The sequence below is a fragment of the Rhinoraja longicauda genome, chromosome 4 (genome assembly GCF_053455715.1).
Source record: "Rhinoraja longicauda isolate Sanriku21f chromosome 4, sRhiLon1.1, whole genome shotgun sequence".
NCBI lineage: Eukaryota > Metazoa > Chordata > Chondrichthyes > Rajiformes > Arhynchobatidae > Rhinoraja > Rhinoraja longicauda.
This window is the reverse complement of record NC_135956.1, coordinates 44,569,080-44,593,399: the sequence shown is the minus strand read 5'-3', so window position 1 is coordinate 44,593,399 and position 24,320 is coordinate 44,569,080. Positions and strand designations below refer to the sequence as shown.

Genomic DNA, 24,320 nt, shown 5'->3' with positions numbered 1-24,320 from the left:
TCATAAAGTTGCAGGGAGAGGGGCGGGTGGGAAAGAAGGAATGAGAGAGGGGGAAAGAAGGAGTAAAGGAGGGGGAAGAGGAAGTGAGGGAGGGGGAGAGTGGGCGATGGCAGAGAGAGAGAGAGAGAGACGATTGAAAAGGTCAATTTTAGCTGAGAGTTAAACACTTTAAACCAATTTATATTAAGAACATTTATTTTTCTCTCTCATCAATTTACCGAAATTAGCACAGAGGTTTAACTATATTTCAAGTAGGTCCTGTTGCACATTCAGGGCAGGCAGCTCAGTTAAAAGTTCTACTCCACCAGCTTGCCTGTCAGATGAATGTGGGTTGATGCCCCACACCATAGACTTGGGCAAAGATGTTGCGGTAGACTCTCCTTCCACTCACTCACTGTGAAGTAATGAATGAAAACAGCATTGCAATCAGTGTCTTTATTTGGAGAAATGTTAAACCAGCAGCCATAAAAAGAAGATAACAGATCCCTGAGCACTACACTGAGAAAGAGCTGGGTAGTTATTCTTAACAATTTGCAGAACAGAATGGAGACACTGGTGCAACAGATAGTTGTTCTGCTTCACAGCTCAAGTGAATCAGACTTAATGCCTCAACAGGTGTTGTCTGTGTGGAATTTTTTGAGGCTGGAGTCCTAATTTTCTCTTGCCTGCACAGATTTCTTTCTGGGTGCTCCAGTACCCTCCTACATCTCAAAGGTATGTTGGTAGGTCAATTAACACTGAATTACTCCTTTGTGCAAGGAGATGGTACGAAGACTGGGAAGTACAGAGTTAATGGGTATGAGAGAGAATAGATTACAAAGAAGTAAGAGGAATGGGACTGATGGGATTGTTCTGCTGAAAACATTTGGTAAGCTTTACATTGCTGTGTGCGGGATCTTGAGTAATTGCATTTTAACAGTATCCTGAGAGAGTGAGAAGTTAAGACATACCAGTTCTTCTCTCTTTGCTGTTTCTATAACACCTTTAGTACCTAACTTTATTGCAATTCCCCTGAACTAACCAGAAGGTAACTTACATGTTTTATTTTCTGCTGGAGAATGAGTTTATGAATGTCTGTTAACAAAGAGCGGCACAATGGCACAGCTGGTAAAGCTGCTACCTCACAGCGCCAAGAACCCGGGTACAATCCTGACCTCGAGAGATGGCTTTGTGGAGTTTGCACGTTCTGCCTGTGACTGCATGGGTTTCCTCCAATGCTCTGGTTTCCTCACACATCTCAAAGACTCTAATTGGCCTCTGTAAATTGCCCCTAGTGTATAGGGAGTTAATGTGAAAGTGGGATAACATAGAACTAGTGTGAATGGGTAGTTGATCATCAGCATGGACGCATCGCACCGAAGGGCCTGTTTCCATGTGTATCTCTAAACTAAACTAAATTAAGGTGGTATATCTTCAACAAGAAATGAGCACTGGATGGTGCTGTTACATAATTGCAGTGTTAGTGAACGAGTGGCAGCTTTCAACTTCCCTCCTCTTAACACTCTTGTCACTTCACCCCAGATATGAGATGGTAGGCGAATGCTCTTCACACCCAGATTGAAACCAGTTAAAAATACAAACAGGTAGTTCTATTGTTTCTTTACTATTATTTTATTTAATATTATTAATAGTACTTCAGTGCCAAAAAAACCTCAGGAACTTCAGCAGGCTGAAATTCTTCCCACATTGTTTCACTTATTTCAATGCTTTAGGAAGCATGCAAAATGCTGAATGAATGCACAAGATGGGCTGTGAAAATTCACCAGCAAATCAGATTGCAGCTGCAGGATGAATCTCTGCAAAATCCAAAATCAAAAGACTGCAATAATTCACAAGTGAACATCATGAGATCACAATTCCCCTGGACTGCACCGGGTCATGACAACCTTGCATAAAATTAATTTGCAGTTTCATTTAAACACAAGCAATCCTATCATTTAACACCAGCAATGGATTGGTTCACTTCAGCCACTCTATTTCAAAGCTACTGTTTCCAAAATTCAAATCTACATTCACTCTCCACCGCTGGTCACAAAGGCAAATACAGCAATTATAAAAAGCTTATGATAAAACAATGTAACTTATGGGAAAATAACCGGCTGTCTGACAGTACCTACACCAGAGTGCATTTTGGGTTTCCTATCCATATTTGTGTGAAAGTTGGAATATCAGTTTAATTTTGAAGAATGAGCAGAATGTGAACCCCTTGGATCCATGTGGCTTTTATAATCTCATCACTTCTAGACCTAGTATATTAGCCCCTCTCCCTCAGGCTGGATTACAGAGGGGTCCTCTGTGTGCTCGGAAGCAAGTGCTTGCGAATTCTCTCATTCTCCTGCGCCATCAGACTAATATCCGTGGCATTGACAGTCTGGCTAAGGGTGTGCATCACCTAAGACAGGCACTTGTGTATCCCGGTGCCACAATGGTGATTGGGGATAATTCAGCAGATGAATCAGGTGCACTGGCCACTGCTGTTGCCGTGGACTGAGTAAATCCTTGAGCAACAGACATAAGACACAGCTTTCCCCTTGATAGCAACAGCAATGAGGGAGATCTTGGTGAGGAAACACTGGGACTTCACCCTCAATTGGTGAAAAGCTAAATTTATTTTGTGAATGTGCTTTTCTACTGAGTCTTATATAATTCCTGAATAATGCTTCAAAACATACAAGCCATAGCAAGATTTCAGTAGTTAACTGCACACCTAGATATTACTCTAATGGTGTGAAGTATTGACTCAAAGGCAGTCAAAATATCAATTACATTCACAGAATAAGTACTTTGGCCAAGTTACAGAGGTGAGGGGTGGGGTGGTGGTGGTTATGAGCCTGCAATGGTGAAAGGAGATGAGATATTGCATGGGGTGGTGGTAGAAAGAGTGACAAAATGTGTTGAAGATACAAGGTCCCTCAAGCACACTGAAGTAAGTCGATGACAATCCAACCAAGAGCAACGGGTTCATGACTGCGTGATCTGCAGAGCCTCCAGCATGTCCTCCACAACCTTCAATGAATTCTTGCTCTCCTTTTTGCCTCGACCTGCGAGCTGGAAGGACAGAGAACAAGATTAGTTACAGTCCCAGACTGGCACTGCTGAACATTCAGACACTCCCCAAAACATCACAGGTTACACCCATGCAATGGCTGCTATCACACCGTTTCAAAGGATAAGCAATTTCCAGAGTCCACCCTTGAACCCAGCAGACTCATCACTCCTAAAATAGTGCACTCATTTGGAGAAAAGGGTGGTGAGGAATACACTAACACTTAGAGAATCATCGAGCGTGGAAACAGGCTATTCGGCCTAACTTGCACACGTTGACCAACATGCCCAATCGACACTAGTCCCACCTGACTGCGTTTGGCCAATATCCCTCTAAACCTACCCTATCCATGTACCTGTCCAAATGTTTTTTTAAATGTTGCAATGCCTCAACTATCTCCCCTGGCAGCTCGTTCCATACACCCACCACCCTCTCTGTAAAAAAAATATTCCTCAGGTTCCTATTAAATCTTCTCCCTCTCACCTTAAACCTTTGACCTCCGGTTCTTGATTCCCCTACTTTGGGCAAAATATCCGAAGGTATCGCAAAATGCTGGAGTAACTCAGCAGGTCAGGCAGCATCTCTGGAGAGAAGGAATGGGTGACATTCCGGGTCGAGACCCTTCTTCAGACTTGGGCAAAATATTCTGTGCGTTTACCCATCTATTCCTCTCATGATTTTGTACACCTCTATATGGCCGCCCCTCATCATCATCATCATCATCATATATATACAGCCGGAAACAGGCCTTTTCGGCCCTCCAAGTCCGTGCCGCCCAGCGATCCCCGTACATTAACACTATCCTACACCCACTAGGGACAATTTTTACATTTACGCAACCAATTAACCTACATACCTGTACGTCTTTGGAGTGTGGGAGGAAACCGAAGATCTTGGAGAAAACCCACGCAGGTCACGGGGAGAACGTACAAACTCCTTACAGTGCAGCACCCGTAGTCAGGATCGAACCTGAGTCTCCGGCGCTGCATTCGCTGTAAAGCAGCAACTCTACCGCTGCGCTACCGTGCCGCCCTCCTGCACTCCAAGGAATAAAACCCTAGCCTGCTCTGCATCACCCCATCGCTCAGGCCCTCAAGTCCTGGCAATATCCTCGTACATCTTCTCTGCATCGTTTCCACCGTAACATCTTTCCTATAACATGGTGACCAAAAACTGAACAAAATAACGTCAAAACATCTGCAGTCATTCTGAATTGGTTCAACCAACACAGATAAGTAGAGACAAAGACAGAGGCAATGGGCTCATCGAGTCTCTGCTCTTTGTTTTAAGCACTTTTCATCCATCACAGTGCCATCAAATTTAATTTTAAATTGCACTGATATGTTAAGCACCAGACCAGTGTTTTTTCAATTAACTCCAAAGTGTGGCTGTTTGTCAGAAGGATGGATTGACATTATTGTGCTCCATGTGCTTCAAGCGTTCACTAGGTCGAAATGCTATTGTGAGAGCCTCCCAAAAAAATCACAGGCATTCAAATATCTCTGCTGGCTCAAAGTTCTGAAGTTTGGGAAGCTGTAAAGGGAAGGAACAGAGAAAAGTGGAACAGTGCATTGGATTTAACCAACAGTTTGCTGTCAATTTCAAGGAATCTTGGCTGCTGTCCTAAATCTAATCTTCTGGTATTAAGTGTCTTTGTTGACACAGATATTTGACATTTGGTGCTGATTTCTTTAGCAAATTCTTTAGTAGAATGAGAAGTTAAAAAGCTCTCTATAATGCTATTTCATAATAAACACAACTTGCATTATTAAAACAAAATGGCCAGAAGTAAAAACTTCTGCCTCTCTTCCTTGCATTTAGCACCCAGTCTTCAAAACATGTTTTTTAAAAAATATAACTGGCTGATCAAGTGCCCTGGTGTGTAGAAGCATAAACAAAAAAATTTAAGTGCTTAACAGTTCCCAGAAATCGGTTCCGCTTGTGCCTGCGCCCTTCAAAACATTTATCAAAGCATGGTTTCAAGAAAAGATCTTTCAAACATTCAATTTCCTTGTGGTAATAAAACCTTTCCTCACCAAATGTGATTCCAAACCCATGGAAATTTGTTTAAGTCTTGACCTCCCTCTGAAATGACACAGTGACTAAGTCATATCCAACTTTGCCAATGGTTCAAGTTAGGGCAAGGGCAAGCAATAAATGTCCACTTCCAGGACAACCCCTTCATAGCAAGAGGAAAATCTATGCAGTCTCACAGACAGGCTACACACAGTGGCAGTCCTATCAGCCAGACTAATAGAACCATTGTGTAGGAAAGAACTGTGGATGCTAGTTTAAATCGAAGATAAGGCACAAAATGCTGGAGTAACACAGCGGGACAGGCAGCATCACTGGAGAGAAGGAATGGGTGACGTTTCGGGCCGAGGCCCTTCTTCAGACTGAATAGAACCACTGAATAGATCCAGGCCCTTCAGCCCACTGAATTTCCACCAACTGTCAAACATCTATTCAAGGTAATGATATTTTATTCTCCCCACATTCTCCTCAACTACATCCAGATTCTAATACCAATGGTGAATTAATATACCAACCCATGCACCTTTGGGGTTGGGGCAGATGTTTGCCATCACCTTTCTCCAGCTGTGGAGTCAGCACAAGAGACCATTTGACCTGTCATTCCTCTGCCAGCTTTTTGAAGGTTCTCCAGTTTACCCCCACCTCATCTTTCTTTTCCCCACAGCCCTGCAAATGTTTCCTTTTCCGGTATTTATCCATCTTCTTCTGCAAGTTATTATTGAATTTTCTGCCTTTGCTCTTGCAGTCAATACTTTCCAGATCTCAGCTACTTGTACATCTCCTATTTACCCCTCTAGTTATTTTGACCATTATCTTAATCTATTTTCTTTATTCACTTGGGCTTTTACAACTCGAAGCAGATTCTCCCTTTTTGCAGAGGTGCTGAAAATTCAAAAGGAAGTCTGTAAACATGAGAGATACTCCTCTAGTCAGGCCACTTACTGAAGAGAGAGAAACTGCTGTAAGTTCGAGGCCAAATCTCCTTTGGTAAATAAAGACAGACGTGCCCAGAGCCTTTGAGGGAATGTTACAATGTGACTGCCAATGTGAGGCTGTGGTCATTTGAGCAGCAGGAAAGTTGTGGGGGAATTCTATCTCACTTGAAAATGATGCCACAGAGGGCAGAGAAGCTTGGAGTGGACACAATAGCCGAGGTCAGCCCTTAACACCATCAGCTTGCCTTAGTCACAACAAAAGAGGCCCTTTAGTTTTCTTGTAAGTTATTAACCAAGAATCCCTCACAAATCCTAAATAAAGTTTCCACTGTTTGTTTCTAAAGCATTTGGCAGTTGCACCAGATGATTCTCTTTAATAGTATTTATTGCCAGGTCTACCTAAGCCAATGAGGTGAAAGAGAGTATCTGAGTCTCTGGAAACAGTTTATTGTACAACAAAGTGATTTTAACATGGTAACAAGTCTATGCAGTGTAACCTCTGTATTTCTGTTCATGAAGTCTTCTGCAGACAGTGATATTTAAAGAGCAGAGGAAATAAATTCACGTTGATTTCTCCAGAGAACTGCAGCAAGTTACAAAGGGATACAGCAATGCCATGAAAATGAAAGGAGTCATGTTTAGTATTTTGTTGCATATCCTTTGCACACAATGACTGCTTGAAGTCTGCGATTCATGAGCTTCACCAGTTGCTGGGTGTCTTCTCTGGTGATGCTCTGCCAGGCCTGTATTGCAGCCATCTTTAGCTTATGCTTGTTTTGGGGGCTAGTCCCCTTCAGTTTTCTCTTCAGCATATAAAAGGCATGCTCAATTGGGTTCAGATTGGGTGATTGACTTGGCCACAAGAATTTACCATTTTTTAGCTTTGAAAAACTCCTTTGTTGCTTTAGCAGTATGTTTGGGATCATTGTCTTGCTGTAGAATGATCCGCCGGCCAATGAGTTTTGAGGCATTTGTCTGAACTTGAGCAGATAGGATGTGTCTACACTTCAGAATTCATTATGCTACTATTATCAGCAGTTGTATCATTAATGAAGATAGGTGAGCCAGTACCTTCAGCAGCCATGCATGCCCAGGCCATAACACCCCCACCACCGTGGTTCACAGATGAGGTGGTATACTTTGGATCTTGGGCAGTTCCTTCTCTCCTCCATACTTTGCTCTTGCCATTATTCTGATATAAGTTAATCTTTGTCTCATCTATCCACAAGATCTTTTTCCAGAACTGTGTTTGCTCTTTTAAGTACTTCTTGACAAACTGTAACCTGACCATCCTATTTTTGCGGCTAACCAGTGGTTTGCATCTTGCAGTGTAACCTCTGTATTTCTGTTCATGAAGTCTTCTGCAGACAGTGATCATTGACAAATCCATACCTGACTCATGAAGTGTTTCTGATCTGTCGGACAGGTGTTTGGGGATTTTTCTTTATTCTAGAGAGAATTCTTCTGTCATCAGTTGGGGAGATCTTCCTTGGCCTGCCAGTCCCTTTGCGATTAGTAAGCTCACCAGTGCTCTCCTTCTTCTTAATGATGTACCAAACAGTTGATTTTGGTAAGCCTAAGGTTTGGCTGGTGTCTCTAACAGTTTTATTCTTGTTTCTCAGTCTCATAATGGCTTCTTTGACTTTCTTTGGGCCAACTTTGGTCCTCATGTTGATAAACAGCAAATAAAGTTTCCAAAGGTGATGGGAAGACTGGAGGAAAGACTTGGTGCTGAGAGCTCTCTTATACCTGCATGAAGGCAGCATTTAAACACACCTGAGCAATTACAAAAACCTGTGAAGCCATGTGTCCCAAACATTATGGTGCTATTGGGGGGGACTATTTCAGGGGACTACAGAAATTACTCCTGAAATTTCTACATGGTGAAAACAAAATGTATAAAAATGGCCTTTATTAAATCTGACAATGTGCACTTCAACCACGTGTGATTTTTTTCTGTTACAAATCTCAAATTGTTGAGTACAGTGGCACATAAATAAATGATGAGTCTTTGTCCTTAACATTATGGAGGGCACTGTATACTACAACTTCCTCTTCCACAAAGATCATTGTTTAATATTTTTTCCAGCACAAAATAATTTAATATGGCAAATGAACACGCACACCAGCCAGCATATTTTCAAAGATTTTTAATTCACTAAGATGTCATTCTGTTAATAATTTTGACTCCTTATAATTACTGGAAGAATCCCTGTCATCACATCTACCTTTAAGTGACTCAATGACAAGTTGAACGATAGAACCATGCCTGCAGGGAACAAGGTTAAATTCTCGCACTTCGAATGTATATAACTTTTACAAATACATCTTGAATGCTGAAAAATTATACCGCACATCACGACATAACCCAGTCCTAATTTGGAACAGAGCATGTTATGGTTTACAAGCTCTTGCTACATCACCAGCTGCACAGTTTCCGCATCCAATTTGCAACCTAAAATGACAGATTTTGATGTGGAAACTGTGCAGCTGTGATGTAACAGATTTCCTCTACCCTCAACAGATCTGAAATTTGGCTCATTTAGAATTTTTGAGCTCAAAGAATATTATAAACATGCTCTGAAATATTTGCAAATATCATCCAATTTCCCATCCCTTTTGCATAATATCATCCTGTTCTTACATCTGCGGATAATTCCCCACCATCCTTACTGTTAGAAGTTAACTACATTGGACAGCATTTAGAGCTGAATAAGGCTGCATTTTCAAGGAGATCTCAAGAACTTACAGTAAAAAAATGCAGGCTGACACTTCTCTGGGCAGAAATGAACAAGTACTGCACTGACAGAGATTCTGGCTTACTGATGAAATAGTGAAGCAAGACTATCTGTTTTCTCAGCTGGGCCTTAAATTTTAAAATTCCCACACAATGAAAAATGGGATTTATCTTTGAGCCTTGACTGATATTTACCCCTCAACAAACCGAGGTGAAGCACATATTTCATCATTGTCTCTTTTCTGTGTGAGATCCTGCTGTGTTAAGTGGAATTATAGATATTTACAACACAACAGTCTGTCAATTACCTAGTCGTGTACTCAGCTACTTAGGCTATTCCCATTTCCCGGTCAGCAGTCTAGAAGGTTCTGGCTCCCTATGATCCATGAGGTTTCTGCCTTCAGTACTCTTTCAGGCAGTGTTCCAGATCCTAATACTGGTGAGGAATAAAAAGCTAATCGATTCACTCCGCCATCCATCCCATTTATCCTTCTTCTGATTAAAGCAATCTCTACCCCCTGTTACATCCAACAGAAATAGGTCCTTGTGTAAGAAGGAACTGCAGATGCTGGTTAACACCTGTCCCTATACCTCCTCCCTCGACACTGTCCAGGGACCAACAATCCTTTCAGGTTAGACAGAGGTTCACTTGCACCTCCTCCAACCTCATCTACCGTATCCGTTGTTCAAGATGTGGACCCTTATACATCCGCAAGACCAAATGTAGACTGGCCAATCGTTTCGCTGAGTACCTTCACTCAGTCCACCAGGACCTACCTGATCTCCCAGTGGCTAAACACTTTAATTCTCCTTCCCATTCCCACACTGACCTTTCCGTCTTAGGTCTTCTCCATTGTCAGAGCGAGGCTAAACGCAAATTGGAGGAACAGCATCTCATATTTCACTTGGGCAGCTTACAGCTTACAGCTTACAGACTTCATACACTTCACTTCCAATTTCCATCCTCCTCTTAAATATACTTGGACTATCTCCGACATCTCCCTCCCGTTGCTGGACCTCACCATCTCCATCACAGGAGACAGACTAGTGACTGACATCTACTTTAAACCCCACTGACTCGCACAGCTATCTGGACTACACTTCTTCCCACCCTGTCTCCTGCAAAAAGTCTATCACCTACTCCCAATTCCTATGTCTACGCCGCATCTGCGCCCGGGATGAGGTGTTTCACACTAGGGCATCAGAGGTATCCTCATTCTTCAGGAAACGGGGCTTCCCCTCTTCCATTATAGATGAGGCTCTCACTAGGGTCTCTTCTACATCCCGCAGCTCCGCTCTTGCTCCCCCTCCCCCCACTTGCAACAAGGACAGAATCCCCCTCGTTCTCACCTTCCACCCCACCAGCCAGCGTATCCAACAAATCTTCCGCTGCTCCACTCTTGCTCCCCTCCCCCCATTCGTAACAAGGACAGAATCCCCCTCGTTCTCACCTTCCACCCCATCAGCCAGCGTATCCAACAAATCATCCTCCAACATTTCCGTCACCTACAACGGGACCCCACTACTGGCCACATCTTCCCATCCTCTCCCCTTTCTGCATTCCGCAGAGACCGTTCCCTCCGTAACTACCTGGTCCACTCGTCCCTTCCTACCTAAACCACCCCATCTCCGGGCACTTTCCCCAGCAACCGCAGGAGATGCAACACCTGTCCCTTTACCTCCCCTCTCAACTCCATCCAAGGACCCAAACAGTCTTTCCAGGTGAGACAGAGGTTCACCTGCACCTCCTCCAACCTCATCTATTGTATCCGCTGCTCTTGATGTCAACTTCTTTACATCGGCGAGACCAAACACAGGCTCGGCGATCGTTTCGCTCAACACCTTCGCTCAGTCCGCCTTAACCAACCTGATCTCCCGGTGGCTGAGCACTTCAACTCCCCCTCCCACTCCCAGTCTGAATTTTCTGTCATGGGCCTCCTCCAGTGCCATAGTGAGGCCCACCGGAAATTGGAGGAACAGCACCTCATATTTCGCTGTTCAGCCCAGCGGTATGAACATTGACTTCTCCAACTTTAGATAGTTCCTCTGTCCCTCTCTTCCCCCCCCTCCCAGTTCTCCCTCTATCTTCCTGTCTCCACCTATATCCTTCCTTTTGTCCCGGCCCCCTGACATCAGTCTGAAGAAGAGTCTCGACCCGAAACGTCACCCATTCCTTCTCTCCTGAGATGCTGGGCTTCATCAGTCAGGGAATTGAATATAGAAGTTGGAATGTTAAGTTACAGTTGTATTAGACAGAGGTGAAGCTACAACTGGAACATTATGTTCAGTTTTGATTGCCTGCTGTCAGACACTAGACTGGAAAGGATGCAGCCAAGATTTATGAAGATGTTGCAAGGACTTGAGGGCCTGAGTTGCAGGGATAGGTTGGGCAGGCAAGGCATTTATTCGTTGGAATGCAGCAGGCTGAGGGGTGATCTTGTATCTTGAATATAGTACATAAAATCACGAGGGTGAAATAGATAGAGTCTTTCTCCAAGGGTCAGGGAGTCAAAAACTAGAGGACGTTAGTTTTGAAGAGGGAGGGGATAGGATTTAATAGGAACCCAAGGGTCAAGTTTTTCACATAGAGGGTGATGGGTATGTGGACCGAGTTGCCAGAGTTGGGCCAGGTACAATAACAACATTTAAAATACATTTGGACAGATTTATGTTTAGAGGGATATGCCAAATGCAGCAAACCAGACTAGCCTAGGTGGGGCATCGTGGTCGGCATGCGTGAGTTGGACTGAAAGGTTTGTTTCCATATTGTATAACTTATAGTGCGTCAAACCAAGGAAGAATTTATATAGTAAATAATAGAGTGTTGGAGAATGTTGTAGAACAGAGAGCTCTGGAACAACAGGTACATGGTTCCCTGAAAGTGGCGAATGGTGGACAGGGTGATGAGAAAGATGCTTGGCATTGATGCAGCTGTACAAGTCATTGGTGACATCATACTTGGAGTACTGTGTGCCTTTCCGGTCATCTAGCTATTGGAAGTATGTTATTAAGTTGCCTGGGTGCAGAAGAAATTCACCAGGATTGACCTAAACTTGTGGGCTTGAGGTATAGGGAGAGGTTGGATAGGCTGGCTCCTTTTCTTTTTAGAATAAGAGACTGAGTGGAGTAAAAGATCTTGAGGGACATGGATAAAGTGAATGCTGTCATTCTTTTTCCCAGGGTAGAGGATTCTAGAGGATTCTAGAAGTTTAATGTGAGAGGGAAGAAATTTAAGGTGTACGTCACGGGTAATATTTTCACTCAGAGGACATTCGCTATCCAGAATGAGCCGTAGGAAACAGCTAAAGGAAGCTGTAGAACCAGATACAATTACAGGTTTCAAAAGACTTTTAGTCTGATATATATGGATAGGAATGGTATAGAGGGATATTGCCCAAATGCAGGCAAATAGGATTAGCCCAGAATATCAACTTGGATGGCTCTATACCTCTATGACCGTATGAGTGGCTTAACCATGGTAAACCCGAAATATTAATAGCATTCGATCAAAGAAAATATATTAAATATAACCAAACGAGCTGTAACCCATAAGAGAATTTTCGATTTCAGCAAAGGAGGACCAAGAAAACAGTGGAAAATGGAAGTAATTAAGGATAGATAAATGATAAAGAACATAAAACCTCTGTAGTAGTTTAGTTTTTTATTTAGTTTAGAGATACAGCATGGAAACAAGCCCTTCAGTCAACCGAGTGCCCACTGATCAGCGATCCCCGCACACCTACACACACTAGGGACAATTCACATTTCTACCAAGCCAATTAACCTACAAACCTGTACGCCTTTAGATTGTGGGAGGAAACCGAAAATCTCGGAGAAAACCCACGCAGGTCATGGGGAGAATGTATAAAATTTGTATAGACAAGCACCCGTAGTCAGGATTGAACCCGGCTCTCTGGCACTGTAAGGCAGTAGCTCTACCGCTACACCTCTGTGCCACCCTGAGTATTGGAGGATTTAATGGGATTGAAAGCTGACAACTCCCCAAGGCCTGAAAAACAACGTGCCAAGGTCGAGAAGAAAGTGCCGATGGAGCCAGGTGCGCCAGTTGTCATTCTCCAAAGTTCCATGGATCCTGAAATGCTTCCAACAGACTGGAAAGAGATGTAACCCATCTACTTAAAGAGGGCGAGAGAAGAGGCAACCCATAAAATGTTTAGCCTGGTATCAGGAGGACATAAAATTGGACACCCTCCCCCCCCTCCCCGATGCAGGAGTTGGATCATCCCAACGAAGAAGGTGCGCCGCCGGCTACCAGAGTCAAGATGGTCTCGTCAACGGAAGGTTAGGGCCCCCGACCGCTGGAGGACAAAGAAGGGAGAGATTGGACTTATTTTCGCCTTCCATCACAGTGAGGAATGTGGAGGAGTCACTGTGGTGGATGTTCATGTTAAAATGTATTTTGTATGTCCTGTTGCTTTTTATTGTTATGACTTTATGGCAAATGAAGTTCCTCGTATGTTGCAAAGCATACTTCGCTAATAAAGTATTATTGTGATTGTGATTGTGTGATTGTGATTGTGATTGAAACAGGTAGGAATAAGAAACCAAGAAAATTACAATAGGGTTGGAAGAATACAGATAAATTTCTGAAAGGAAAATTATGTTTGACAGATCTATCAGAGGCTTTTGAGGTAGTAACTTGCAGAATATAAGGAATGACAGATGTCTTATTAGGTCATTTAATTAATTGTTATAGAAGCTGCAAAACAAAATCGGAGCACATGGTGAAAGGGAATTTACTGGAAAGGACATGTACTGGAAAGGATGGATTAACTGACAGAAGAGTTAGAATAAGTAAGTCACTTTATAGTTGAAAGGCTGTAATCAGAGTCGTGCCAGGAAATCGATGCTAGGGCTCCATCTGTTCACAATCATTATCGACGATTTAGAAACATAGAAAATAGGTGCAGGAGTAGGCCATTCGGCCCTTCAAGCCAGCACCGCCATTCAATATGATCATGGCTGATCTGCCAACTGATCAATGTCATTCCGTAATCTGACTTATCACTCACACCTCACTATCAGCATTTCCACCAACACTCCTGCTGGAGATCATAGAAACATAAAACATAGGTGCAGGAGTAGGCCATTCAGCCCTTCGAGCCAGCACCGCCATTCAATGTGATCATAGCTGATCATCCAAAATCAGTACCCCATTCCTGCTTTCTCCCCATATCCCTTGATTCCGTTAGCCCCAAGAGCTATATCGAACTCTCTCTTGAATACATCCAGTGGATTGGCCTCCACTGCCTTCTGTGGCAGAGAATTCCACAGATTCATACCTCTCTAGGTGAAAAAGTTTTTCCTCATCTCAGTCCTAAATGGCCCACTCCTTATTCTAAACTGTGACTCCTGGTTCTGGACTCCCACAACATTTGGATGAGATTAATTTGCTCATGGTACAAAGCTAGTGGAAGTGTGGAATGTAAAGAGGGCATTGAGAGGGATATAGACAGGCTAAATGAATGGGTAGGGAACATGGCTCATCGAGTATAAGATGGGAAAATTCACTTTGTTTAAAATATTTCACTTTTCTGTTTTTTTTAAATGGTGAAACTTGGAAGGTAGTCAGACCAAAGTTTTCTTGAAAATGAATCACTGAGAGTTAATGTGTCGGTATAGGAAACAATTAGGAAGGCAACGGTTTTGTTGGCCTTTATTGCAAGAGACTTTGAATGTAAGAACTCTGATGTCATTCCGAAATTACATAGAAACCTGGTGGGACTACATCTGGAATAATGTGTACAGGTCTGGTCTTCCTCCCCATGGAAGTAGTTACATAATAAAGTACAGAAAAAGTTTACCAGATTGATTGCTGGGATTATGAAGACATGAATCGCTCAGGGATTGCCCCGTGAGAGATTAAGCAGATTGATTCCATGCTCTCTTGTATTCTGAAGAATGAGAGATAATCTCATTGAAATTTATAAAATTCTTACAGGACTTGATAGAGTAGATGGGAAGATGACATCCTCTGGCTGGGATGTCTAAACCCAAATGTCACAGACTCTAAAGCAGGGATTAGTAATTCAGAATTGAGATAAAAAATAAACGTCTTCACCCAAAGTATGATGAATCTTTGTAATTTTCTCCCCAGGGCCATGGAGTGTATTCAAAACAGAGATTGATGGGTTTCTAGATATTAAGGGATTCACGGGACATGAGGTTAGTGCAGGAAAGTGGCGCTGTGGTAGAAGATCAGCCATGATCTTATCAGACAGTCAATCAGGCTAAAGGGGCAGAATGGCCCTACCCCTGTTTCTTTTGCTCATCTTTTTACACACACAAAATCCCACAAGCCCCTACAAGACAAAACATTGTTTGGAATATGGATAAATGGCACGGTCCAGCCTGCACTACTAGAGTTACCAAACAAGGGTGAAGCATATTTAATCCAAACATAAAATGTTAACACTTGTTGCTGCCAGGCCACAGCAATGGTCCTGGGCACATAGTAACACCCAGTTGATCTCCACGGCACACAGTAACACAGTAACACCCAACAATGACTCTTGGCACACTCAGCAGTACCACTGGCACAGGAACACCTAGCAATGCCACATGCACATCGTGACAACCAACAATGCTCCAGGGCCCACAGTAACACCCAGCAATGCTCCTTGCACACTCACTCTCCTACCATTTCCTGGTATCCTCCAGGTCCTCTTCATAACTTACATTTTTACCTATCTTTTTGTCATCAGCAAATTTACTCTCAGTTCTTCCATCCAAGATGTTATAAAATTGTAAAATGTTGATACCTCGGTACTAATCCCTGTGGCAGACCAATTGTTGCTTTTTACCAGAACCATGTTACAGTCGTACATAAACCAATGCTCAAGTAATGGCACCTCCCTAAATGCCATCTGGAAATTTAAGTACAGTACAAGCCTCAGTTTTCCTTTATCCACAGCAGTTGCAATTTTTTCAAACAACAATAAATTGATCAAATACAATTTCCCTTTCACAAAACCATGTTGACTTTGGCTGATTACCTTGAACTTTTCTAAGTTCTTTTAATGTTAGTTTTCCCTATGATCTGTCAGGCTAACTGCCCTCAAGAAGAGAGATGAATTATTCTTTGATTCAGAAGGCTGTAAATCAGAGGGTTGTAATACTCATTTATTGAGTGCATTCAAGCCTGAGGCTGAAAGATTTTGGACCCAGTAAACAAAGTGATATGCGACACCATGGGAAGGTGAATGTGAGGTATAAATTCCTTCATTCATTTACCGAATGGTAGAACACTCTTGCTCTTATTTCTTGCTCTTGCCCTTATTTTTTAAAGTCTGATGTTCTTGGACGAAAAGGTAGGCCAGATAACCTGAGATTATGTAATATTTAGCTTTAACTAGGTAGTGTACATGGGTCAACATTTTGCTGTCACTGAAGAATGGTTTGGGAACTTGTTGCAGGTCATGTCTGGTCTACTCCTTGCTGCTGCTCCTTTATTACCTTTCTAAACTCCCTAACACAGCCACACTGTGTAGCTTAGACAAACATCCTTCTCCCATATTCATATATTTAAATTGCAATTGCCCATTCTTTTCAAAACCAAATCCCGTATATAACATTTGGCATATTTGCTTGGAATATTGTGTGCTACTCAGGTCGTCCCAGTATGCGGAGGATGCGGAGGCTTTGAAGAGGGTACCCTCTTTGAAGAGGGTACAGAAGAGATTTACCGCAATGCTACCTAGATTAGCGGGCATTAGCGTAAAATAGATGTTGTATAAATTTGTTTCTTTTTTTTCTGGAGCATCAGAGATAAAAAGGTAGACCTGATAGAAGTATATAAAATTATGAGAGTAGTAGGTGCCTGGAACACAATGTCAGAGGTAGTGATGGAAGCAGATACGATAGCTGCACGAGACTGTTACATAAGCACATTAATATGCAGGGAATGGTGGGATATGGATCATGTGAAAGCAAAAGGGATTAGTTTAATTTGGCATCATGTTCGGCACAGACATCAGGGCCAAAGGCCTGTTCTGTACTGTTCTATGTCCAAGTTCTAATAGGGTAAATTTCAGACACTTTGTTTGTGGTTACAATTATTATTTTTTTAACAGCATATGAAAATCTATGCTGTCTAATCAATTTTAAATACTAGCTTGAATGAAAGTGAAGTTATGCCTCTACTCCATCCTAATCAGATTAACAAAGGGGTAACGAATTTCCTTTAAAAAATGCTCAAGTAAACATTCTAAGATTATTCAAATCATAAGTCTATAACTACCACCTTATTATGCTTTCTATAATTGTTTCCTTCCCTATTCAAAGTAATTGCAATTTTTTTGTGTTCAATTCCAACTAATATTAACAAAAAATTTGTACTCAGGATAACATGGACTTTTATCCCTGAGTGATGGTGGTTTGGTCATTTTCAGAAATCAATTTCTGAATATGCTTCATTGTGGTCAATGTTATTGTATAAACTCCTGACCAGATCCATGTTACAGTCCTACAAAAGCAATGTTCAGGTAATGGACCATGCAGGGACATAAACACCAGCTGTTATCCCACAGCCAAACTCTGTCCACCTCTGACCCTTGATCCCCCTACCTCGACATTCGCCTGAATAGCTTGTTAAGTATGTTTCCCTGGAGAATGCTGATCACCAGGTAGCATTGGCACTGAGGCTCTAATGATCAAACCGTTTGCAAGACTCAAACCTTTTTTGCAATCAATCAGCGCATCCTGTCCAGCTGTGTCTTCAAGTGAAAGAAGGTGACGGTTTCAAAAAGACTGAACACTAGGGTGGGCCCAAAGAGCAATGGAACATGCCCTTTAATTTTCATTTGACAGTAGGTGTAGGCACCTTTCACAACTTGGTTCCCATAACTGGTCAGAGCGATAAAAGCTTTCAAATGGGGCTAGAAGTGGTAGAGGAGATTGCTCATTAGTTCCTTTCCCCAGCTGATAAAGAAAGTTACATTTGTGCTGGAGGAAAACAGAAGCCCTTTCTTTACTGGTCTCCATTCCCATGCAACTGAAACAGTCCTAATCAGATGGCGGGGGAGTTCCAGTCCCTTAAGGAACAGCTTTGAAGCAGCGTGCATTTTAATTTGGCTGCAGATGTCAGTTCTTGGGAACCTAGAGATAAAAATCACACGAGCAAGAAAACAGGCAGGACTGCTGACCTACTAACCGGTATTGGAAGAGAGAAGAGTTTCAGAAATCATTTGACAAGTAAAACACTCCCAGGTTGCTAACATTATAAGCAGCTAATTTCCAAAAGGGTCATTATTATTCACAGAACAGCAAAGTTGACTCAAGCAGAATGGTGTATTGGCATGTGATAAAGCAATGTTCAATTGCACAGATTATCACCTTTCACCTTGGGAAGAACAATTTTTAGCTTTCTACTTGGATTAATTTTTACATTGAGAATTGGTAAGGTGACAGGGTTGGACAGCACGCCAAACGGCAGATCCAAAGTGAGGGCTATAATGCGAAATGCTTAGAGTTAGCTGAGCAGGCATTTGACCCACTGCAATGATTACCACATAGCTCCTCTAATGTTAAACAGGTGACCAGTAAAATAGACCCTTTTACAAGAATCCAGGCCTACCTAAAATTTGACCTTTGGTCTGCTAAAGTTAAACTGCTCAGCCATAATTTACTTTGACCTTTAATTAAAGTAGTCTCGCAAACCGAACAGTTTCAAGATATCAACAATGGGTACAAATGCAATATTTCTCTAATGGGAGGGATGCAAGGTTCAAGCAACCTTGAGTCTCGGATGATCAGAATAATGAGGGCATGCTTACCACAAACAAACCACAAGGAGTCATAGAAATGCTCGCACACATGACTGCTCATGGTGGTGGGGCCAAACTATTGGGAACCGTGAGATACACAAAGGTACGTCCACCTCGGTTCAGAACCTATAAATGGCCACCAAACAAATATTTCCCATGTTTTAAGTTTTCTTTATAATTGTTGTGACGACATGGCTCAGTATGTACTGCAAGAAACCAGTGATGGAACATTGAGAAGCTGTGCATCTAATGCTGTCACAATATATTGTTACACATTTTAACTAATACAAACGATCACAACAAGACTGTGTTAATCTATAAAGCTTGCTAATCTGTAAGGAGCCAAGAAACTCCAATACAGGAAATTAAGACAATGTATACGGCAAACTGAGCCAAAATCTCTGTCGCCATATCGGTACCTCGTTACAGTACAATAAATTTTAAGACTGAATATATGCAAGCAGCTTAAATATTATGCACATGACATCTGCAACCACTTTCTAAAATAGTAATCATTGCAGTTCTCAGCTATTGTATAAACTGAGTGACAGCACACTGTTAGATGTAAATTTCAAGAATTTAATTGGGGACAGCATAACCGAAATAATTAGCAGCACAAAGAGTTTTGTGTATTTTTGCATATTGCATAATATTTATAATGCTCTCCAACTCAAGACTTACAAACACTGTAGACAAATCAAAGCAACTGGTGTCAAATCACTCAAAAAATAACTGACAGTCACAGTGCCCTCCATAATGTTTGGGACAAAGACCCATCATTTATTTATTTGCCTCTGTACTCCACAATTTGAGATTTGCAATAGAAAAAAATCACATGTGGTTAAAGTGCACATTGTCAGATTTCAATAAAGGCCATTTTTATACATTTTAGTTTCACCATGTAGAAATTACAGCAGTGTTTATACATAGTTCAGGGCACCATAATGTTTGGGACACAGCAATGTTGTGTAAATGAAAGTAGTCATGTTTAGTATTTTGTTGCATATCCTTTGCATGCAAAGACTGCTTGAAGTCTGCAATTCCACCGTTACACAGGTGGTTTAAAACTAAATAGTGGGGGGGGGGGAGGGGGGAGATTTCAAATGGGATAGACAAGGATGGAGTTAAAGGGAAAGAGAGTATAGGAAAAGTTAAAAGACCCCAGAATTAATGGGACAGAAAACTCATGAAGGAATAGGAGAGAATGGCCAAGTGTAATAGGAATCGATGTGAAAGTTGAGATAAGTAAAGGATTAAAAGTACTATATATGAATGCGCGAAGTATAAGAAGTAAAGTGGATGACCTTGAGGCTCAGTTAGAGATTGGTTTTTATGACATAGTGGGGATTACAGAGACGTGGCTGCAGAAGGATTGGGACTGGGACTGGGAACTGAATATTCTGGGTTATATGTCCCATAGAAAGGACTGGCAGGTGGGCAGAGGAGGTGGGGTAGCTCTGTTGGTGGGGGATGAAATTTAGTCCTTTGCGAGGGGTGACATAGGGACTGACGATGTAGAGTCACTGTGGATAGAGTTGAGGAATTGTAATGGTAAGAAGACACTAATGGGAGTTATCTACAGGCCCCCAAACAGTAGCCCGGATAAAGGGTGTAAGTTGCAGCAGGAGTTAATACTGGCATGTAACAAAGGTAATACCACTGTGGTTATGGGGGATTTCAATATGCAGGTAGACTGGGAAAATCAGGTTGGTTCTGGACCCCAAGAAAGGGAGTTTGTAGAGTGCCTCCAAGATGGATTCTTAGAGCAGCTTGTGCTAGAGCCTACCAGAGAGAAGACAATTCTGGATTTAGTGTTGTCCAATGAACCAGATTTAATAAGGGAACTCAAGGTAAAGGAACCGTTTGGAGGTAGTGATCATAACATAATTAGTTTTAATCTGCAATTTGAGAGGGAGAAGGTTAAACCAGGAGTGTCAGTGTTGCAGATGAACAAAGAGGCTATGAAGGCATGAGAGAGGAGCTGGCCAAGGTCGAATGGAAAAGGATCCTAGCAGGAATGACAGTGGAACAGCAATGGCAGGAATTTCTGGGCATAATCCAGAAGATGCAGGATCATTTCATTCCAAAGAGGAAGAAAGATTCTAAGGGGAGTAAGAGTCAACCGTGGCTGACAAGGGAAGTTAGCAATGGAATAAAACTAAAGAAAAGATGTTTAACATAGCAAAGAGTAGCGGGAAGCCAGAGAATTGGGCAACTTTCAAAGGACAACAGAAGGTAGCAAAAAGGGCAATACAGCTGAAAAGACGAGGTACGAAGCGAAGCTGGCCAAGAATATAAAGAAGGACAGTAAAAGCTTCTTTAGGTATGTTAAGAGAAAAAGATTAGTAAAGACAAATGTGGGTCCATTGAAGGCAGAAACGGGTGAAATTATTATGGGTAACAAGGAAATGGCAGAAGAGTTGAACAGGTTCGTCGGATCTGTCTTCACTGAGGAAGACACAAACAATCTCCCAGATGTACTAGAGGACAGAAGATCAGGGAGACAGAGGAACTGAAAGAAATTTGCATTAGGCGAGAAAAAGTATTGGGTAGACTGATGGGACTGAAGGCTGATAAATCCCCAGGGCCTGATGGTCTGCATCCCAGGGTACTCAAGGAGGTGGCTCTAGAAATCGTGGACGCATTGGTGATCATTTTCCAATGTTCGGTAGATTCAGGATCAGTTCCTGTGGATTGGAGGGTAGCTAATGTTATCCCACTTTTCAAGAAAGGAGCGAGAGAGAAAACAGGGAATTATATACCAGTTAGCTGACATCAGTGGTGGGGAAGATGCTGGAGTCAATTATTAAAGAGGTAATAACGGCGCATTTGGATAGCAGTAAAATGATTGGTCCAAGTCAGCATGGATTTATGAAGGGGAAATCCTGCTTGACTGATCTTCTGGAATATTTTGAGGATGTGACAAGTAAAACAGATGAAGGAGAGCCAGTGGATGTAGTGTATCTAGACTTTTAGAAAGCCTTTGATAAGGTCCCACCTTATCAAAGGTGGGACATATGGTGAGCAAAATTAGAGCACATGGTATTGGTGGGTAGGGTATTGACATGGATAGAGAATTAGGTGGCCGACGGGAAGCAAAGAGTAGGAATAAACGGGTCCTTTTCAGAATGGCAGGCAGTGGCGAGTGGAGTGCCGCAAGGCTCGGTGCTGGGGCCGCAACTAATTACAATATATATTAATGATTTGGATGATGGAATTAGAAGTAACACTAGAAAGTTTGCAGATGACAAAAAGCTGGGTGGCAGTGTGAACTGCGAAGAGGATGTTAGGAGGTTGCAGGGTGACTTGGACAGGTTGAGTGAGTGGGCAGAAGCATGGCAGATGCAGTATAATGTAGATAAATGTGAGGTTATCCACTTTGGCAGCAAAAACAGGGAGGCAGATTATTATCTCAATGGTGTCAGATTAGGTAAAGGGGAAGTGCAACGAGACCTTGGTGTCCTTGTACACCAGTTACTGAAAGTAAGCGTGCAGGTACAGCAGGCAGTGAAGAAAGCTAATGGCATGTTGGCCTTCATAACGAGTGGATTTGAGTATAGGAGCAAAGAGGTCCTTCTGCAGTTGTATAGGGCCCTGGTGAGACCACATCTGGAGTATTGTGTGCAGTTTTGGTCTCCTAATTTGAAGAAGGACGTCCTTGGTATTGAGGCAGTGTAGCGTAGGTTCACGAGGTTAATCCCTAGGATGGAGCGACAGTCATATGAGGAAAGATTGGAAAGACTGGGCTTGTATTCACTGGAGTTTAGAAGGATGAGAGGGGATCTTATAGAGACGTATAAAATTATAAAAGGACTGGACAAGGTAGGTACAGGAAAAATGTTCCCAATGTTGGGGGAGTCCAGAACCAGGGGCCACAGTCTAAGAATAAAGGGGCGGCCATTTAAAACTGAGGTGAGGAAACTTCTTCACCCAGAGAGTTGTGAATTTGTGGAATTCTCTGCCACACAAGGCAGTGGAGGCCAATTCATTGGATGAATTTAAAAGAGAGTTAGATAGAGCTCTGGGGGCTAGTGGAATCAAGGGATATGGGGAGAAGGCAGGCACAGGTTACTGATTGTGGATGATCAGCCATGATCACAATGAATGGCGGTGCTGGCTCGAAGGGCCAAATGGCCTCCTCCTCCACCTATTTTCCATGTTTCTATGAATCCAACCTCTCCCTGTACCTGAAATCCTCTAATCCAGGCAGCATTCTGGTAAACCTTCTCTGCACTGTCTTCAAAGCTTCCTCATCTTTCTTGTAATGGGGAAACCAGAGCTGCATGCAATACTCCAAATGCGGCCTAATTAAAGTTCTCTAGAGCTGCATCATAACTTCCTGACTCTTATATTCAGTGCCCCTAGTAATGAAGGCAATCATACCATATGCCTTCTTTACCGCCCTATCTATTTGTGCTGCCACTTTTAGTGAGCTATGAACTTGGACTCCAAGATTCCTCTGCACATTAATACTGCTCAGAGTCTTCCCATTAACCATATGCTCTCTCTTTACATTCAATCTCCCAAAGTGCCACACCTCACATTTGCTTGGGTTAAACCCCATCTGCCATTTCTCCGCCCATTTCTGCAGCTGATCTATATCCCACCTTCTGAGAGTTTTCCTCACCATCTGTAACTCGTCCAATTTTTTGGGCCATCAGAAAACTTACTCACCAACACATCAACATTTAGGTCTCGGTCATTTATACATATAACAAACTTCAGAGGTCCCAGCACCTATCACTGCAGAACTCCACTGGTCACAGACCTTCAGTCAGAATATCGACTCTCCACCACAACCCTTTATGAATAAACCAGTTATGAATCCATATGACCAAGTCATCGTGAATCCCGTACATCTTAATCTGCGGGATCAGCCGACCATGAGTTACCTTATCAAAAGCGTTACTAAAATCCATGTATGCAACATCCACCACCCTACCTTCATCAATCTTGTCACCTCCTCAAACAACTCAATCAAGTTAGTGTGACACGATATGCCATGCACAAAACGGTGCAGGCTAGCCCATTCTCTTCTAAACTGATCTCCAGCAACCAGATAGGAGTATTCTCTGGAATTTCTACGTCACTGCTTCTCTCCCCACTAGATGCTCTTTAAAATCCAACTCCTTGACTACCACTCGGTCAGATGTCCTCATGCCTTCTCATGTGTTTTGGTATGAAATGTTTGAAAATAGAAAATTGAAAAGATTTTAGTTTCTTACTTTATCCACCTTGTGAAGAACATTTCTGAATTGGATCACATTTTATCCCTCAGATATTTCAATAATATTTATTTTATCCATCATTCATTTGTGCTAAAAGTATCACGAATCAAGTGTAAATAATGAGAACCAGAACTGAGGAAAATTTAGAGTTAGTGGGGTTTACAATATGGATTCACAGCTCAGTATTCCAGTGAACTCTGTTGTACTAAACCTTGGCAATCTGTGAATGAAGGAACATGTCTCTGAATCCAGCAACATGAGTGTGAGACAGATCCTGATTGCAGAGGTTGTCTCAACTCTTAAAACAGTTAATTCATATGGTTATTAATCATAAATAAAACAAAATTTTAAATGATTTGGAGGAAATAAAAGACTATCATATCATTTTATAAATTATTATGCCTTTTTTGAAAATTGGTGCACAGCATAGTTTAGCCATAACATAATACCAGTTGTTCCAATGGGATCAAGTTACAGTTACATTTAACGAGTGAAATAGAATTTAATGGTATCACCATCATCACGGCAATTATGGAATTATGTTAGATAATGCTG

At 42.2% G+C, this 24,320-nt stretch overlaps 1 protein-coding gene across 3 annotated transcripts in view; it reads right to left on the bottom strand.

The window, feature by feature from the left end:
• Positions 1-478: 478 nt before the first annotated feature.
• emc2 (ER membrane protein complex subunit 2) overlaps positions 479-24,320 on the bottom strand; it is a 181,866-nt gene continuing 158,024 nt past the window's right edge. For 2 of the 3 annotated variants that reach the window (XM_078397624.1, XM_078397623.1), the window contains exon 11: positions 481-3,048. In XM_078397624.1, coding sequence (XP_078253750.1) covers positions 2,962-3,048 — 87 coding nt within the window. In that variant the 3' untranslated portion in view covers positions 481-2,961. Of the gene's footprint in view, positions 3,049-24,320 lie in introns of all 3 variants that reach the window. The other variant, XM_078397622.1, reaches the window with a different exon arrangement.